We start from the raw sequence: 20570 nt of genomic DNA on the forward strand, positions 1-20570 counted from the left end.
CATTTGCTCCGATATTCAGAAAAATCGCTACTATCACGTAAACACTCGTCTAAGAAAAATTATTAAAAATACTTGCACAGTATTTTTCTATTCATCTACTCTGGGTGCCTGGAAATATTTATATTAAAGGTAGCTGTAAGACAGGTGGGTTAGTTGGGTTGAATTCTTCGCTCCAAATTAGTAAGATTAAGGTTGACATACCCATTTCCTTGGCGTCATGTACACTTTTGATAGACAGATACGCCATTACTATTGCAAATTCTAACTGAAAACGGTTAAAAACCTGCGCTGTCAATAGACAAACGTGTCCCGAATGGAATATGGGTCGCATTAAAAGTCTGTTTCTATACGGGTGTATGGCTCAATGAAGAAGATGGTTGGGATTGCTCGGTCTCGCTTTTCTGGACAACATTACGACCAGCTTTTTAAAGCCTACACAATAGCTTAGAGGGGACCAAGTGTAGTAAGGATAAGATAGTTCCGGTGGTATCACAAGGGCCTCGAACTGGCGTAGGTGCGTTCGAGGATAGCCACTTAACCTAATCTAACCTAATGCAACGAAAAAATTGCTATATTATTGTTTGACGTGCGTGACTACCATTTGGAAGTGCGAAGGCTCGAATCTGTGTGGGTAAAACACCAAAATGATAAAAAAATATTTATTTATTTATTTTTTTTTTGTTTTCAAAGGTCTTCTACCCTAAAACAAATTATAATTAAATAAATATGCTTTAAGAATAATTTTTTACCAAAAGTCACAAAATATTTCATTAATAACAAATCAAACGAAAAAAAATTAAATTTATTTGCATTCAAAAATACTTTAGCGGTCGCATATCTGATCAAATAATGAAGCTGAGCAAATGTTTTCATTCGGAAAGTGTTTGTTGGATGGGGAATTCTACTCGTCAAACCCTAAACTGAATTTCTCGTTACCGTTTTTGATCTTTTGCATTTCAAACACTATTTTTACTCGTATTTTATCAGAATATTTGAGTGCGCCACTATTGATTGTCTTGCGAGATTTTGACAACTCAAAGCGAATATAAATATTTCAGTCATTCGCAGACTGGAACAATGAACACAAAAAACCCAGCTGAATTCTAACGCAAAAGTACTTTTTAATGCTGTTTTTTGCTAGTGTAGGTAGGTAGGGAGGGTGGCTGTCGCAATGATACACTTAGACCTGTCGTGATACGTCTGGAACTTTTTCTTATCATATGCGATCGTTTTCAAACCATGCTGTAGCTTTTATAAGCAAGCAAAGCTTCGTTAGTTAAGGATGTAAAGACTGCACTACCAAGAGCGCCAGGTCTCCTTCTGGCTAACCTTTGACACTCACATATGAGATGTATGATTGGATGTAAAAGGAGGTGTTTCTTCTTCTTCAATATCTTGACAGCATCGACAAAAGTTATGTGACATCCCCAGTCTATTTGCATGCCTTCTGATTAGACAATGCCCTGTTTGTACACTTATCGTATTTAATGTCGAGATGCAGTAGTGATTTTTTGAGGTCGTGCTTACAATGTCGTGAAGTCGAATATAAAGTAATAGTCATGAGTTTAATCATTTGCTCTTTTTTATGCATTATGGACTAGTTCATTAACTAGTATAAGTATTGCCATTGCATTCGTTTGACAACTGCCAGTTCGTAGAACATCACAATTTTAAGAATACCTAGCAGAGTTACTAGCATTGAATTAACCATAGAAGTGAACGACTTTAGGCTCAAAGGAAACTGGTAGTTTAAAACTGGTAGGTTTGACACAGGGTATACGTAGATGCGACATACTTACATAAGGCTGCCCTTCTTTGTGATGAGATTCCTCCCACTGCAGTAGTTCCTCTACCGCTTCGACATATTCCTCCGATATGGCATGCAACAATGAATCGCCCACTTCAATGCCACACTCCAGCAATACAATAATTAAATCGAAGTTCTCATTCTCAATGGCGGAAATGAGTGCGGAGCGATTAAGCGGATCGACGCAATTTATATTAAATTTATCTGGTTGACCTTTGTTGTCTTCGATGATTCTGGAAATGTAAAAAAATGAGCAGCAAATTACACTGAAGAACAAGTTTATATTTTTTGATTGGAACAGGAAAACAATCGATATTGATTGTGAGTAGTCCAAATTAGCAGTACAAAGTTATGGTAGAGTCTATTTTTAGATTTTTGTTTACATATTTTTAATGCTAGACTGATGAACATCAAATTTTAACTTGAAATTTTTGCTACTGTAATTTTGTTTCAAAATAATACTCTTTTTAATAACAAAGAAAATAAAAAATTCATAATAGAAAATAATACTCATTTTGGATGGGCCAGTACACATCTTAATTACAAGTAAATGGCTTTTGAGTTTTCCACAAAGCCCACCGATCTTTGCATACAAATATTTACTCAAAAGAACTTTTTTTGTTTTTTGTTTCTGAAAAAGTGTTCGCTTGACCTCTAAAAAGCATAGCTGGAGTGTTAAAATGTTCCAGAAAAATTATTCTCTTAAAATTCTAATATCTACTATCATCATCTATTAGCGTTGCAGCCCGAGGTAGGCTTTAGCTGCCTCAGCTATCTTCTTCCATTTAATATGATTCAGCGCTAGAGGCTTCCAGTTTTTGACGCCTACTTTCTTCAGGTCCTCGGTGACGTTATGCAGCGAAGTTGTTTTTGGTCTGCTATGTGGTCTTGAGCATAAAGGATTGTAGTCCAGCAGAAGTTTTTGTGGTCTACCGTCACCCAGGGCAGGTCACATCGCCCATCTGTCGCGTTGCGACTTGATAAATCTTACAATATACTAGGTTGGGGAATAAGATCGTAGCGTTTTTAAATTTTCTTTTATTTCACAACGATTTCTTTGCTGTTTGGCAAAAGGTAAGTATTCATTCGATGGAAGTCTATCTGCAATTCTGCTTAGAAATGGAATACCAAGGAGGCAGAAATCCAGTGCTCTTCTTTGTTTTTTATCGAGGTCAAAAAGGTGCCGAAGCAGCGCGGAACATTTGCGACGTCTATGAAGAAGGTGTTATAGGCGAGTCTACAGTAAGTAGGCAATGTTCAGAAATGGCGACTTTGACGTCGATGACACATCGCGCAGCGGAAGGCCTTCTGAATTCGATGAAGAACGTCTCAAATCACTTTTGAAGGAGAACGGTCGCCAAACCAGTCGTGAATTAGCAAGAAAATGAATTGGGATCATAAATCGATTCTAAATAATCTTCATCCATTGAAATTTACCGAATCATTGAGAGCCTGGGTGCCTCCCAAGCTGGACGAAAAAAAGAAACAAAGTCGTCGTTAAATTGCTTCTCAGCATCTCGCCCGCCATCGAGCAGCACGCGGTCATAAACAATGCTTTTTGTACCGGATCGTCATGCGAGATGAGAAATGATGTATATAATCAATACGAAGCAAAGAAAGTAGTGGGTGGCTCCAGAAGATACGTCAAAACCGAGAGTCAATCCGTATCTTCAACCGAAGAAGATCACAATATGTGTTTGAGGGGTCTGGGAGGCTGTGGTGTACTGAGAAATGCTCGAAAAGAATGCCACGGTCAACAAAGAGGTCTACATTGCCCAGCTTGGCCGCGTGAATGGGACCATTCGATTGAAAAGACCTGAGCGACATGGTCAAACCATACTCCATAATGGCAACACCAGGCCCCACGTTGTGCAAGTCGTCAAAGCCGCACTCCAAGAGCTCGAATGGGAGATCCCTCAGCATCCGGACCTTGCATCGACCGATTACCATCTTTTCCCGCTCTTTGTCGAACCATATGAAGGGAGCTACCTTTGATAACAGAAAGGTCCTTAAAAACTGGCTCAACAACTTCTTTGACACCAGACCAAGCGATTTTTAGCGGAACGGAATCTACAAATCAGTCGAAAGGTGGGAAGAGGTTGTAAACAGCAACGGCAAAAATATAATTGATAAACTTATTGATGTAGTTATTATTTTTTGTTTAAATAAAAATCTTCAGTAAAACGCTACGAACTTATTCCACAAATTCGCCATTGCAGAGACTTAACTGGTCCTTATTTTGTCTGTTTCTGTAGTTGGCATCTTCTTCGCGTATTCGGCCAAATACATACTTTACGCACTATTTTGCGCTCAAATATTCTCAGGCGTTCCTCGTCTGCAAGATTCATGGTCCAACACGGGTTGCACGGTAGGTCAACACGGGTCGAATGGGCGCTTTAAATAAAAAATAGCGAGTTCTCACAGACGAGAGAGAGATCTTGATTTTAGCAGATTTATGTTAGCATAGTATGCCCGATTCGCCGCCATTATCCTGTCACATATATACAGTTATGCATGCTGTTGTCGTTACTTATTAGTACGTCGTGAAATGTATATTTGGACACGCTCTCAAAACTGAAGTCTTCGATGTCAATAACTTGAGACGCTTTCCTTTTCACTTTTGAAATTCTCATATACGATTTTTGGCTTTGTTTATGTTTATTGCTACACAGGCTTAACAATCACGCATTTTTTTCTATCGCTAAGAAGATGTCGTTTAGGTAACGTCTATTACGGGCGACAAAGGCTCGCATTTTATTTTATTTCAATAATATTTTTTTATTAATATGAAGCTGTCAATGATCAAAATTTAGGAACTTTAACCCACTGCAAAAGGAAACTGAGACAAGCTTTACCATAACTTTGTTCTACAAAGGTGTTCTACTCATAATCTGCGAGTATTTTCAGAGCTATGTGGCTACTTTGTTGTTTAAAAAATGTTGTTGAAAATTGTTATTTAAATGAATTCATACAGATCCTTTGAATTTTATTTGGTTGGTTTATCTGATTATCCGTTCATGAGTCCATCTACTTACTCCCACTTTATTTTTCACTTATTTTTGCTTACTTCTTAACACCCTGTATGTCACCACGTTCGGCAGCTAATATGAAATTCTTTTCAATCTCATTTAGCATATACTCCTCTCCCATGGAGATGTTGTAGCTGGGATCACCCTGTTCAGGGTCATCAGCAGCGGTCTTCCGTTGCTGTGACATTTTTCCGTTTCAACACGCACGCGGAGGAAGTTTTTCGCGCAATAAAATTATTGTTGAAGAGTAAGAATTTTTGTGGATCTGAAAAATAAGAGTTAAAAAAAATGAAAATACAGTTTAAGAAAAAAAGGAATACAAACTAAATTTGAAATTAATAAAATGTGTCATATATCAATTGTTGAATGCAAAGTAAAGTAACTTTTTCTTTTATTTTTAAGTAAGCACCTATAAGTACATACATATATATATGTATATACAGCTGTGTACAAAATTATAATAAAGGATTTTTTTGATTAATTTGATAAATTTAATTAAGTTTTCCGATTGCATTTCATGATGATCACATCGAATATTGCAAAGAAGTAAAAAAAAATTTAAATAAATGTTGCTCCAGGAAAAATGCGAAAACATTCAGTTCGCTGGGAATTTGACGTGTTATTATAACTGAAAATATCTATATACAAATGAGGCGCTTATACACTGTTTTGGTTGTTTGGCCGCGTTCCTCCTCCTAAAGTAGCACATATTCATATAAACGCACTCTTTGCTACCTTCTCTCTCTTTTCTCTTATTTCTCTCTTTTCTCAATGCATTGGTCAAAACAATTTTTGACTTCTATTGTTTGTCAAACTAGAGGAGATTCAGATTGCATGCAAAATTGAAGTTTTTCTACTTCAATGGTTGCTTTTTAAATATGAAACTAAATATAAGAACTAACAAACCTGAATAAAGAAACCAAAAACAAAGAAACGAGAAAATATTGTAGATATTATGCCTTACGCTATCTTGCGACCAGAACGTAAATGACAAGCGCCTTTCGCGAGAAGCTGCTCACTAATCAGAACAGCAAAGATTGGAAAGCTACAAATGTCACGCTCAGGCAAATCGCTCAAGAGAAAATAGGCACAGTAAAATCCACCAATACTAAATCATGGATCTCTGACACTACTTGGGGCATCATTCAGCGAAGAAGTGAACTCAAAAGGCAACTGATCAGCGAGGGCTCTCTTCGGACAGCCTACAGAGAGGCGGCAGCAGGAGCAAACAATATGAGACAGCTGTACCGCATAGTTGGCCGCCTAACCAACCAGCAGAGTTGCAGTAACCAACCAGCAGAGTTGCAGTAACTCTGAATGGTGCTTTACTGACTTCCAATGATGACTAAATCCGTAGATGAAAATAACTCTTTGAAGCAATTAGCAACATTGTTCTTAGCAGGGAATCTAGCTTCGAAGTGGGCAGCACAACAACCAGCAGCAAAATAAAAACTTCTTGCCCTAATTTTGCGGAGATTAAGGATGCAATCAAAAAGCTGAAGCTCAACAAAGCCAATGGCAAAGATGGTTTACAGTCAGAACTACTGATAGCCGACCAGCAAATTTCAGCGGAAAATCTGCATCCCCACATCACCGCCGTCTGGGATGCCTCCGTCTTGGACAAAAGGTATCATCGTAAAGATGCCCAAGAAAGTTGACTGCGGCAACTGGCGATGAATAACCCTGCTCAACGCTACCTACAAAATTCTAGCCACGATGATACAAGGCAGACTCCAATGTGTCAAACGCTCCTTAAGGAGTGAACACCCTCACACACTTCGCATCATAGTAGAAAAATTAGTTGAGTGGCGCTCCCCGCTTTGCATGGCCAGCGTTGAGTAGAAAGGGAGTACCCAGACATATTGATGAGATGGACTTCGCCGATGACATCTGCCTCCTCTCTCACAAACTCACTGACGTGCAAGCGAAGGCGGGCAGACTAGTCACACTGGCATGCACTGTCGGAATGGAGGTCAACATTACCAAGACAAAGGCTATGAGAGTCAACCACAATAAAGCAAGACATATAATGGGTGACGGGTGTCCGGTGGAATTTGTCGAAAGTTTCTGCTACCTCGACTGCGCTATCTCAACAGACGGCGGAGCAGATAAATACATTAACTGCAGGCTAAACTACGTAAGGGCTGCGTTCGGGCGAATGCATACAGTATGGAAGTTACGGATTTTGGGTCCGTTACACTAAAAAAAATTAAGGGCCAGCTGCCCAGGAAAGAAACACTTATAATTCTTTTAATATAATAGTTCACAATTATTTTTATTCTACACAAATTACTTAATCTAATACAGCTATCCCGGAACCCGTCTCAAACTCCACTAACTGGACGTGGTGACGGTCGCTTACTTTACACCTTCATTCCCCAGCTGCGGCGCAGTCGTTGTGTAATTTGTCTGAGACCGGACTTGGCCTTGACTTCCCACGGGTGCATTATTGAATGTAATTGTGCAACAGGTAACGTCTCCTGTTGCGTTGCATTGTGAAATTTAAATATGCTGACACTGCGGCACGTGTAGCGAGCAGCCGTGGGAGCGTCGCAACAAATGCGACTGCAGCGTGTTAACTCTTCCCCCTCTAAAGATCTGCGTCCCGCAGATCATGATTTGGAGAGGTGACGTTTTTTGGTCGGTTCCGAGAACTTGATTGCAGTATCGACATATTCAGCTCAGGAAGTTTTGCTCCAGTTGTTAGCTTTCTCCAAATTAGCAAAATGAAGACCATTAGCAAAATAAGTCCTAGGGCTTCGGATGTTGCAAACCAGTTGGTTTTATTTTTCAGGTAACCCAAGAGTCGTATGTTTCCGGAGGTCATCTCGTGGACGAGATTGAGATCCACTGCCAGGCTTCTATTTGTTATGGTGGACAACACGGGTGGGAGCACCTGCACGCCTGAGCTGCTAGTACTCCAGTAGGTTTGGTTATTTATTGTAATAGTCTCGTTCTCCATCTGCAGAATATAAGAGCCAGATAAGTGTTTAGGTGTTTTACCTGACCATATGCTGCTGTTGAAATTATCCAAGAATATTGTGTCCTCCTTGAGCACCTCAACCGTTGTTTCCGTGCCAATTACGTAGCGGCAACTTGTTTGCCCACCCTTGAGTAGACGTGGTAGACATTCATCTTCGGACAATAAATCTAGGGCTTCCTGCTTGCAGACCATGGCGGTGGCGAGGTGGAGACAGCTATTTTTAATACCATATGTCAGCTGTTTATTAATTAAGATTGTCTTGTACTTCAGATCAACTCTATGACCATCCTTCAAAATAGAGCGCGTGATCAAGTGATTAAACCTCGTTTGAGCCACCTTTGGCATGGACAGCACGTAAAGTAGAAGAGTGCCGTTCGTGTAGATTGATGGTTCACTATATTCAATGGCTTCGACGACGTTACTGTACGGAAGGACTTCGATTTCGCTTATTAGGCTATTTATTTCCTCTTTATTCAAAAGATTGCTGTTTGCTACGCCTGCTTTGGCCATTTGACATGCCCGTATTAATTCACTAACGTCATCCTTGAGAATCATCAATTTGTGCTGAATCTCCTGTGAAAATTTGGCTTGGTGAGTACGTCCCAGGACGTCGTTCGTGGCCGTTGCAATCCCGTTCACAACCTGTAATAACTCTTCAGTTTTCTTGAAAATTTCAGAGTTTACCTTATACTGTAAGTTATTGTTGTCTATTATTTCATTTTGGCTCCGCAGGATTTCATCCCAATCTAAAGCATCAGGTGAGCCAGCAATCCACTTCCAAGCTGACCCAATCCAGTTGATTGAACGCTTTGGTCTTTTGGCTGTAGGACCCTTCAGCTCCTCAAGTTGAGTTCGAATTTTTTGTAACTGATAAGTGGTGACATCTGTGATTGGATCGGTCTCGTTCATCTTGGCAGTTTCGTATTCTAGCCGGTTTACAACCCTCTCGTAGCGCATTAAGTCGATGATGTGGACCAGTTTGAAGTGTCCGTTGATTATCCAGCCGTACCCATCACGAACAGTTAGAACAGGGGAATCTAGGTTGAATACAACATATGCTTGTGCGTTTGCACAGAGGCAGATTCTACAAATTAAATTACAAAATGTTAACTTAATCCTACTTTATTTTCCACACAGTTTACCATTTTATAAATTGAATTTAGACTAAGTAATGTTTACATATTTGGTTGGAAATTACGACAGAGGGCAATTTAAACGTAAATACCAATTAAATAGAATGCAATTGATTTTGAACTTAATTATAGCTACTTGAAATTTATTGTAGTTACAACCTTCGAAAACATTTCTCCATTCATTGGCAATCAAACTTAGTAATAAGGCCTTAAATTTCTAATACTATTACTAGTGAGTGGAGTCTGGGAGGCTAAGGGTTATCGGAAGTGATGTTAAGAGTGGAACTTTCTTTGACAATTATTTTTTAGTATTTTATTACTATGGTTAGTTTCATTAGTAAACGTTAGTAAGTTTTATTGTAGTAGTTTCTGTAGATTAATAAGTTAGTTTCGTTTATTAGTTTTAGTTAGCGAGTTAGTGATTCTTTATTTTTTTCTTTAGGAATGCTTTCCCGTTTTTTTTTTGCGCTTTGTAGCGTTTATTCGTGTGCAATTCATGCACTTTTATTTTTATGGTCTTAAACCTTTCATATTTCCATCGCTTTTGTTTGCCATGGCACAATTTTATTTGTCGTTTTTTTTTATGTTTTTTTTTTTTCTTTAACCATAGGAATACAGACGTAAACTCAGATGACATTGGAAGGCTCGCGGTTATCCCTTTTAGCCATAAGCGTTAATGATTGCAAATGGCCTACTCATGGCACGAGTGACTTCACGTCAATTAAAGCCATAGCCTTTTGGTGGAGTTGAACCACTTCGATTGTCGTCACTCGAACCATCGAGTAAACTGGAATTGAACCAATATGACTTGATCGAATACAAACAAAATTTGTACCCAAACGCCTGGGACTTAAGGATCTATGCATGAGTTTTTTGTCTCTTGACCAATGTTGGTTGGAATATTCTTGACATTTTTTTGTCTCATTTGTGTGTGGGATTTCCCACTTTGGATAACATTAGTATTTTTTTTATATTACTAGACATTTCTTATGTCTGATTTGTGGAATTTTTTCCCACTTTGCGTGATAATAGTCGCATTTCTATTTTCAGCGACAGCTTCTTTTTTATAAAGCGGTTTCTTTTTGCTTTTAATTTGTTTGTTGGCGATAAATAATTCATTACCACTATGAAAATTGCGAGGGGGCGAGCGAGTTTTATTATGTCTTGTATTTCTACTTTCTTGTTCGTGTAATAGGAGGGCTTTTACGTCATCATTAGTATGTTCCCTAAAGTTTGTCAATTCTTGGTAATTTATTCTCGCAGTTCTGTTAAGGAAAATATCAGCGGGCTTCCGTTTTGTTACCGAATGTATTGTATTATTGTACCTGTCTACCGTTATGGCAACGCGCTCTTCGGGTGTTAATCTAGCAAACTCAACGCAAAGGCAGCGATATATTTCAATCAGAGTGGAATGTAATCTCTCGACTTGACCATTGGCCTCACTTCGCTGCGTTGGCGTTTGGTAAACCTCTATTCCTAAGGATCTAATATAGTTTAATACAAGTGGTGTCAAAAATCCGCGCTCATTGTCCATAACTAAAGCCCGTGGCAATGTGAAGTAGTGCAGCGCAACTGTTAGTTTTATTCGCAAATGGGTGGAAGATTTTCAGACCTCGCACTACGTTTAAAAGGGTTGGGTCGATTGATGTAGTTTACTTTGCGTGTCTGCACTGAAGGATCAACCTCCATCCTCTCAACTGGCGGACGCGACGTGGAACTTTGGATGTCATCTCTTGAAAAAGGACGATAATTTTTTGGGTATTGTGCACGCTGCTCTTGAGCGTGCCATGTAGGTTTTGGTGGCAATTGTGGAGGTTTGAACCTATTTGGGGAGTAAGGGGTGCTCGGTAAGTTGTTTATGGGCACCACCACACGATTGCTAGCCGTGGAAGAATGAATTGCAAAATTTCTAAAGTCGACGTTTTGGATCTCTAAGCATGCCGAGTAAGCTTCCGGCAATGTTTTAGGACGCTGTATAAGCATCATTCTCGACATTTCCCCATTCAACCCGCGTATGAATACGTCTGGCGCACGGTTGCGGTAAGTTTCAACTAAAACTCTTACTGTTTCGTCCGTGTAGGACTCGGTTTTTATTTTGTTGATAATGAGAGAGAATTGATGATTTACCTTCGCGTAGAATTCATCAATTCTCATTCCCTTTTGTTGAAGTTGATGCAACTGGTGCTCAAGGGTGCGAATATCCCTTTTATCTGCATAGTGCAGAGAAAGGCACTCTTTGATTTTCGACCAGTTGCTATCGAAAATGTTATACGAAATTAGTGCGGAATCAGCAGCACCCCTCACCTTTTGTCTAATGTGCTGTAAAATTGCCCGATATAGGGGCTTACCCCTCACGACCTCGAAGTCCGAAAGGATGACTTCTACCGAGTGCACCCAGGACACGTAGTGGACAGGATTCCCATCAAAAATCTGCAGCTCCTTGACACAGTCAGGGAGTCGACTGATGTCCCTTATGTCGGCTTCCGTTTTAGGGGCTTGTGCTACCATCTCTTCACTGGGTTCCGTCTGGTCATTGGCGGTTGGTGTAAACATCCTGGAGCTTATTGAGTCCAGGCGGGATACCCGTCTTTCGATGGTGTTCATTTTATCAAGCAGGGCGTTAACTGCCCCCGTTAAATTTGTTACCGTGGCCCTCAAATCTTCCATCTTTAAAAGAAAATATAAAGGAAATTCTTTAGTCAACTTACGCAAGGATACACTCTAGTTTCATCAGCGCCTTTATTGTATGTTCAGCGTACTGTGGCTCTCCTTGGCCTTACGCCCTATGATCCTTTAATTCTTTGCTGAGCAGGTTTATCAAAAACCCTTTTTCACTTTTTTAATTTTGCCAATCGATTTTTTATTTATATTTTGTTATTATTTAATACACTTTCTTTTATTTTATCCACTCTCACTTTTAACACTCCTGGGTCCCTGCTCGGGCACCAGTTACGGATTTTGGGTCCGTTACACTAAAAAAAATTAAGGGCCAGCTGCCCAGGAAAGAAACACTTATAATTCTTTTAATATAATAGTTCACAATTATTTTTATTCTACACAAATTACTTAATCTAATACAGCTATCCCGGAACCCGTCTCAAACTCCACTAACTGGACGTGGTGACGGTCGCTTACTTTACACCTTCATTCCCCAGCTGCGGCGCAGTCGTTGTGTAATTTGTCTGAGACCGGACTTGGCCTTGACTTCCCACGGGTGCATTATTGAAAGTAATTGTGCAACAGGTAACGTCTCCTGTTGCGTTGCATTGTGAAATTTAAATATGCTGACACTGCGGCACGTGTAGCGAGCAGCCGTGGGAGCGTCGCAACAAATGCGACTGCAGCGTGTTAACTTGGATGAGTTCACAAATATTCAGGCGCACTATACTGCGAATATTCAATTCAAGTGGGAAATCAGTATTGTTGTATGGAAGTGAAATATGACTGCTCCCACACCATCACACAGAGGCTACAATCTTTCGTCAAAAAACGCAATATTTCGTCATCTGCAGAATATTCTGACCAAACACCATCAGCAACGACGCCCTGTGAAGATCAACGAACTGGCAAATCACACCCAGAAAGTGGCGATGGATAGGTCTCACGCTTAAAAAATACCAGATAGCATCACGAGAATGGCACTGCCCATGAACCCGGAAGGGAGCAAAAGTCGCGGTCGGCCAAAGATTACTTGGCGAAGGTCGATGTTGAGCGAACTAGCAGATCCCGACATCACATGAAAAATAAATAAATAATTGGCGCGTACACTTCTGTTAGGTGTTTGGCCGAGCTCCTCCTCCTATTTGTGGTGTGCGTCTTGATGTTGTTCCACAAATGGAGGGACCTACAGTTTTACGCCGACTCCGAACGGCAGTTATTTTTTATGTGGAGCTTTTTCATGGCAGTAATACACTCGGAGGTTTGCCATTGCATGCCGCGGGGTGACCGCTATTAGAAAAAAGTTCTTCTTCATTTTGGTGTTCCACCGAGATTCGAACCTACGTTCCCCGATTGGTAGTCATGCACTAGCGTATCCGTTCGGGTACGGCGGTCGCCCAAAAACATATGCAGTGAGAAAATAAGTTACACAAGCAAGCTCACTCGACTGTCTGTCACATTCGATCTGTGGTCAGTAAGGACTAACAACCTGCATTATATGGTACTCCTCTAACGTCTGGAGAAATAACCTCAATGGAGTGCTGCCTTGTCAATTCATAGGCTATTAAATTTCGTGAAATTTCACAGTAAACTTGTACCGATATCAACTTCGTTACAAAATATTCGGTTGACAGTCGAAGGAAATTTAGACTGTTTCCGGCAAATTTTCAATGAATTATCAGTGAGTTTAGAATCTCATTTATAGTTGGCTGCTAATGGAAAGTGATGATGTCTGCAATACAACAAAAAAGGGAAAATCTTAAGTTTGAATTTAAGAAGAGTTCCTTGTAGAAAAAGGCTCTACCAAACGTTGAACTTCAACTCGAACTTTGAGTCTTCTGTGGGTACAAATCTATTCTGTCCTTTGACAAAATGTTCGCTAAGCTACTTATTGATTTCATAGGTTCATCTCTCGTATTGGTCAACAAAAGAATGCAGCTCTCTATGCTCTCTCTGGACAACGGTTATTATTAGAAGCTCTTTCATAGTATAAATGTATTCCAGGGGCCTGCCATTGTTTGACGATGGTCGATAAAAAAGAATGTTTCGGTCATTTTATGTTCCATGCCCAGGGTAGGCATCGAGCCCAGGAATTAACTGAATAGTAGTCAAAATGTTCGGCATTCAGTTTATTTAATTTAAGTTGATTTGTATGAGAGTCACTTTGGAGGTCAAGTCAGGTTCACTAATTCATTTGCTTCAATGGAAAAGTCAATTAATTACAAGGGTACCTACTAACTTAAGCGATATTGTAGATTAAAACATTTTGAGGAACATACGAAAATAAGATTAAGTTTAGTAAATTGGAGAATACATTTTCTGGCAAAGAGAAATCCAGCATAATAGAGTTCAAATTGAATGTGCTACTGGTGCATGCTTTGCACATTTTGTACTGAAGTTCTTGATATAAAAACTATAATAAAAACGAAGTCCGTGTTGAATATGAAATTGAATGGAAATCGGTAGGTTTCAAAAGTATTGACATGTCGTACTTTGTAGATATAAGACTCGACATAATTTGTGGAGTAAAAAAACGCGTTTTTATAATGTTCTGAATTAGTCGTTGTTGAAAGTTATCAAATAAAAAAAATAAAATAAAATAAAAAAAGAAACGCACGCGGTGGGTAAAGCTCGAAAATTCATGCATTTGTAATCGGCGCCATCTATCTGGGAATTCTGATTTTGTGCTGTCTGATGCTTTCCAAACGGATCGGGAGCATATTTTGAGTAGCGGGCCAAGAGAATTGCATAGCAGACCATATTGTCAATGGCAAGTCCCCGATTTTATTTCTGCCATGAAAAAGCTCCTCACAAAAAATATCTACCGTTCGGAGTTGCCGTAAAACTTAAGGTCCCTCCATTAGTGGAACGCACATCACAAATATGAGTAGGAGCTCCGCGAAACAGCTAACAGAAGTGTAAGCACCAATTATTTATTTATTTTTGTTTTTTGTATATTTTGTCCTGGCAACTCTGACAGAGCCTCTTATTTTCGACGATCGTAACTTTATTTAGAGATTAATCTTGTTCTTAATTAATATTGGAAAGGCAGATCAATAGAGACTGCATTACACTCACTAGTGTTAGTTATAGACAAAGCTCTAGAGTACAAGGAATATGCTTTAGGAGTATTTCTAGACATTAGTGGTGCATTCAACAATGTGTCAAGGGAAGCCATTTTAGTGGGCTTAAATACAACGAATACAGAACCCGCTGTTTATTCATGGATAAAGAACCTGTTAGGTTGCAGAATAATAAGGGCGGAAAGGAGCGAGGCTATACTCACTAAAGTAACATGCGAGGGTACGCCACGGGGTGGTGTTCTATCGCCATTTCTCTGGCTACTCGCAGCTAATGAGTTACTAAAGTAATTTGAAGGTACGGCAGCGAAACTAGTAGCATATGCAGATGACATAGCCATAGTAGTGACAGGCAAAATACCTAAACACCGTGAGTGACATAATGAATAATACACTCGCAGCAATGTACCAATGGACAACACAGGCAGGCCTAGGGATAAATGCTGATAAAACGGATATGATACTTTTTACTAGAAGGTATAAGATCCCCTATTGGTAACCCCCGAAGCCAAACAACGCGGAACTAAGTCTTAAAAACCACACAAAGTGCCTTGGAGTAATTTTGGATAGTAAACAATCATGGAAGTACTATATATTAGAGAGGAAGAAAAAGGCCAGTAACTCACTATACGCATGTAAAAAGATGCTGTGTTGGTACTACTCAGCTATAGTAAAGCCAATATTACTACACGGTGCTCTGGACTGCGCTAAGAAAACCGACATATAAAAAGCCTATGGAAAGTATTCAACGGGCCGCCGTAGCCGAATGGGTTGGTGCGTGATTACCATTCAGAATTCACAGGGAGAACGTTGGTTCGAATCTCAGTGAAACACCAAAATTAAGAAAAACATTTTTCTAATAGCGGCCGTTCCTCGGCAGGCAATGGCAAACCTCCGAGTGTATTACTGCCATGAAAAAGCTCCACATAAAAATATCTGCCGTTCGGTATCGGCTTAAAACTGTAGGTTCCATCATTTGTGGAACAACATCAAGACGCTCATCACAAATAGGAGGAGGAGCTCGGCCAAACATCCAAAAAGGGTATTCAACGTCTTGGTGCACTCTTGAAAGAATACTCAACTTGTCACCGATTGATATTGCGGCGGAATGTCTAGCATCTAAATCCGCCGTAAGACTCAGTGTGACAGGCGAATTTACCTGTGAAACATTCGGACATAGCTCAATAGGCATGAGTTACAGGGTCCAGACGGACTATAAGACTCCGATATGCAATTGGGTGAAGAAATTCCGAAAAGAAATAGAAGAAGAGGGAAAAGAGGAATGAAACCTAACCCAAGTAATCTTCATATATTTACTGATGGCTCGAAAATGTTAGACGGAGTAGAGACAGGGATCTTTTGCGCAGAGCTAGGCATCAGGCAACCATTTAAGCTTCCTGACCACTGCAGTATCTTTCAAGCAGAAGTCTTTGCCGTAGGAAAGGCTGCGGAAATAGCATTCGCAAAGACATCGAGCAACGTCAAAGTAAATATATACGTTGACAGTCAAGCTGCGTTAAAAGCAGTAAACTCATACAAAATTTCATTTAAAAATGTTTTAAAAAGCAGGGAAGCCATAGACAGATTAGCCGCAGACAGACGGTTGCATATCTATTGGGTACCCGGACATAAGGGCATTGGAGGGAACGAAATTGTAGATGAGATTGCCAAAAGCGCTGTTTACATACAATTCGAACAAGAAAGCGACGGTACACAATGGCATCGCTGCGGACATGAAAACACGGATAGACAGGCGGTGGAATAATCTGCTTCCACTTGTAAAACCGCGAAAATCATGTGTACACAGAATGCAGACAAATACGTCGGATTCGTACTAGTCCTGTCTAGAAAGGAAAGCAGAACTATCTAGGTATACTGACAGGCCACAATTTGCTAGCGGCGCACGCATACAAGATAGGAATTACGAACAACGATAGCTACAGATTTTGCAATGAACTGGAAGAGAGCGAAACGCTAGAACACCTTCTATGTTCTTGCCCTGCGTTAGTTATAACCAGATTAAAATGCTTAGGAGCTTTACAATATGAAAGGGATAGAGTTTACTTAGATTCGCAAAGGACGCAGACGTATTACAAGATGTCTACTACAAAGAAACGTAAAGGTCAAACTCCTTCTGGTATCACTAAGAACCAATAGGTCTATGTGATGGCTTTCAGCCAGTCCGGTTAACCCAATCTAGCCTAATATTGGAAATATAAATGACTTTTACTCAGCCTTTGTATTCAGCACTTTACTTAGCCTTTGTAATCCACGTCGAAGTGGAAGAAAAATGGCCAAAGAACTGAAAATATCGCAAGACAGCATTCGACGCATATTGAAAAATCAGCTCAAGGTCAAGGCTTACCAGTTCCAAAGAGCACACGATATTTCACCCCAGCAAAAAAAAGTTCGGTGCGAAAGAGCAAAGGAGTTATTGCCAATTGAGTATAGAGAGAGTATAGAGATAATATAGAATTTGAGCCTACGTATGGCCACTCGAAGCAATTTCCCATCGCAAGTAATGGTTTGGGACGCAGTGACCGGTAATGGACGCTCTCCAATCGTTTTTATCGAGCCTGGTGTCAAAGTGAATGCGACTTATTATCGGGAAAATGTTTTAGAAGCTGCTTTAGAGCCATGGACACGCAAACACTTCGGTCGTAGACCATGGACGTTCCAACAGGACTCGGCACCGGCTCAAAAAGCTCGTGTGAACCAAGAATGGTTAAAAATCATGTTCCAGACGCCAGACGCAAATCCCATGGACTATTCCATCTGGTCCATTTTGAAGATCATGGTAAGGACTAAAAAATATGTCAGTATGGATGCGCTGAAAAAAGCGATTATACAAGAATGGGCCAAAATACCTGAAGATCACATTCGTGCAGCATGCAACTCATTTTATGACCGTTTAAAGGCTATAGTGAAGGCAAAAGGTGGTCATATCGAGCTAAACTGAATATATGTGAAAATTGTAATCATTTTTGAGAAATTTTGTCTTTGAAATCAATAAGAGCTAATTTCACCCAAAAAAGTTTTGGTGTTTTGAATAGGTAACACTTCGTATCGTTCACCCTGTACATCACAGAATAATTTATTTATATTACTTGAGTGAAATTTAAGCCAACACAACTATTTTGAATACTAAACCAGCATATTAAAGTATCCTGCAAAAAAAATTATGCAGCAAGGACAATCAGGGATATTTCAATCAACAAGTTTGCGCTAATCACTTAATTAGTATATTGCAAATGCAATAACTTGGTATTGACTTTTTGTGTTATACTTATTTATGGGCCATTCCGCGTCAAGTGAGGCTCCCTTGTACTCAGAACAGGTTGTGATTTAAGGGGTCAGAGGAAGTCATAATTTTTAAAACCTATGATTTTTTTGCATTTTCTTTAAGTATAATATCTTAAAAATATTGGGTGAAAATTTGAAGGGAATCCGACAAATACTGAGTTATTCAACAATTAACAAAGCGCTCTCCGGATCGTTCGAGAGCAAGTAGCAAAACTTTAATTGCGCTTACCTCAAAACTATGTGTTTTGAACTGGTGATCACTGTAACTTAAAAAGCGCTTGGTAGATTTCACTAATATTTGTAATGCTTTTGAAAAACATAAACAAATCGCACCTGATAGAAGAATTTTTTTTTCACAAATTTCAATTTTTTTTTAACAATTAATTGTAGGTTTTTTTGTTGAAAATCTGAAAAATATTTCCTTTCCTCGCCATATTGTTAATTTTATAATTTTGAAAAAAAAGCTTCGATCAGGCACAAGATTATCTATTAATATAGCTAATTTCTCTTGTCCGATTGATTTTCGATGAATCTCCAAGGACTTGTGATGATCACCGCAAGGGACTTCTGGAGAAACGGGCTCCACACAAACAACAATAACTGACTAGCAAAAAAAAACATTGAAAATCAACATTTTTTCGGGCTTTTGAGTACCCCTTACCCCTTGAAGAGTTTTCCAAGGATGGAAAACTTATGTTTAAGCAATTTTTTTCTTTTCTTTTTTAAAAATTAAGAAAAATCCGCCATGTGTTCAGAATTTTTTTTTAATTAGTCAGATTAACTTAAAAATCGTTACTCGGAAGATTTTAGGGCCGCTGAATACGAAAAAAAAATTTCGATTTTTCAAAATTCAAAATGGCGGATTTTTGAACACACATCATTGGGAAGGTTTGTTTCTTTCCATTCATAAAGAAATATGAAGTAGTAAAAATATATAAACTTGTAAAAGGATATTGAGATCGTTGTTGTTTTAACAGCATAAAATGCTCTCCATAAATTTTTGGTAAATACTGCTGAGGAGAAAGTCCTTTATTTAAGCTATATTCACTTTAAAGGAGGGGTTGAGGCGGAAGGACCTTTATATTCATTTCACAGATATCAAAATTATTTCAAAACTTAATAGAAAATGTTTAAAAAAACATTTAGTATCCTTTCAATATTGCTCATATATTTCACACACACATTTTTAAAGTCACTGTATTTTCAACAATCAACACAGTTCAATATATCTCTGTATTTTTTCACAAAATTTACTTTTTATTGACGTTGTATTCTCCGTTCACACATCTGTCTTTTCACCTTCTAATCCACACAGTGTATCCTTTAGTTCGAATTATCCTTTACTCCTTCACTACTTATCCACAAATTGTATCCTTTTAAGGATCAATTGCCCTTTTGATCCTTGAGCGAATATCCTTTTTAACGCTTTCAATATTTCCCAGATATTTTACTTTCCATTTTTCCGATTCCGCAATTTTGTTGTTAAGAGTTCAAGAATTCGCGAAGAACTGAAGCCAAATTGGCCTAACGCCTTGGTATATGCTACTAATTACATTAGCGTATAATAAAAGTCGGTCAATGAAAAATCGAAAAAAATCGCAAAAATTCAATCGATTCAAGAGGCTTTAAGTCGACTTCTAGCAGCAAGAATACGAGACTACTAAGCATAAGCGGTAGTAGAAAGAAAATAGAGAAATAGCAAAACCAGCTGCATAATAGATTTGTACGTGGTATTATTGGAAATTGTAAAAAGACAAAGGCGAGGCTTTGGAGGTATGCGACTGTTGTTTGGAATGTTGTAAAAATATTATTGACTCGAGTCATGCGGCTGTTGCCGGCACGTGAGATTTCACGAAAAGCGGATTTCCAAGAAGAAATTGCTGATTATGGCTGAGCTTAGCTTGCCTGTTGTCAAAGCAGCGGATTTGAAACTTATTATTGTAAATCTGCTAGTACATTTGTGTTAACAAAATACTGCTCACAAACATTATTTGCCATTCGAAGGTGGCAAAAGGCTATGGATTCCTTAATATTTAGGACATATCGCAGGCGAGTGCGATCGATTTTAACAACTTTGCTCTCACCAGACAAAAGAGGTCTGTCTAGCGATGAAAAAACAATTTGCTCGAAAAAATTATAAAATCAACTAAATTTCTTATATTTTTGTTATCAGTTTATGTTTTGAATATTTAAACTTTTTAATAAATTTTTAAAAAATATCCAGAAATAAGCGCAGCTTTTACGAAGCTTAAATTATTTATTAAGAAAAGTACAATAAAATCTTATCATAATTATTGTTGGCTGGGCCACCCTGGTCGGGTTTTCGCCTGTTGTAGCATATGCCTCCAATTGTCTCGGTTTTGTGCCTGTGTCCTCCATGCACGAAATTCCAATAAGCCTGGGTCTTCTTCTACACCGTCTATCCATCTAAGGGGCGGGTGGCCCCTTCTTCTCTGTCTGTGGCATATATCGAAGAGTATTTGTTGAGGTGGGTAATCCGAGTTAGCCCGCATTATATGACCTGCCCATCTCAATCTGTTGATCATGATTATGGTTATCACTGATGGGTGTGCATAT

At 39.1% G+C, this 20570-nt stretch overlaps 2 protein-coding genes across 3 annotated transcripts in view; both read right to left on the reverse strand.

Moving 5' to 3' along the window:
- LOC129239392 (transient receptor potential protein) overlaps window positions 1-19489 on the reverse strand; it is a 41114-nt gene extending 21625 nt beyond the window's left edge. The window contains exons 1-3 of one of the 2 annotated variants that reach the window (XM_054874968.1): window positions 19248-19489; window positions 4875-5101; window positions 1800-2040 (exon numbers count right to left, since the gene is read on the reverse strand). In XM_054874968.1, the coding sequence (XP_054730943.1) occupies window positions 1800-2040; window positions 4875-5023 (390 nt within the window). In that variant the 5' untranslated portion in view covers window positions 5024-5101; window positions 19248-19489. The remainder of the gene's footprint in view (window positions 1-1799; window positions 2041-4874; window positions 5102-19247) is intronic. The other variant, XM_054874890.1, reaches the window with a different exon arrangement.
- On the reverse strand, window positions 7427-8728 carry LOC129237987 (uncharacterized). The gene has a single exon (XM_054873008.1). It carries the CDS (start codon window positions 8726-8728, stop codon window positions 7427-7429), a length of 1302 nt encoding a protein of 433 aa, XP_054728983.1.
- Window positions 19490-20570: the final 1081 nt, after the last annotated feature.

This window comes from Anastrepha obliqua, chromosome 1 (genome assembly GCF_027943255.1).
Source record: "Anastrepha obliqua isolate idAnaObli1 chromosome 1, idAnaObli1_1.0, whole genome shotgun sequence".
In the NCBI taxonomy this organism is placed as follows: Eukaryota; Metazoa; Arthropoda; class Insecta; order Diptera; family Tephritidae; genus Anastrepha; species Anastrepha obliqua.

What these genes read in the sequence shown, in the direction of transcription:
- LOC129237987 (XM_054873008.1), bottom strand. Translation starts at nt 8,728, where the DNA reads ATGAACGAGACCGATCCAATCACAGATGTCACCACTTATCAGTTACAA.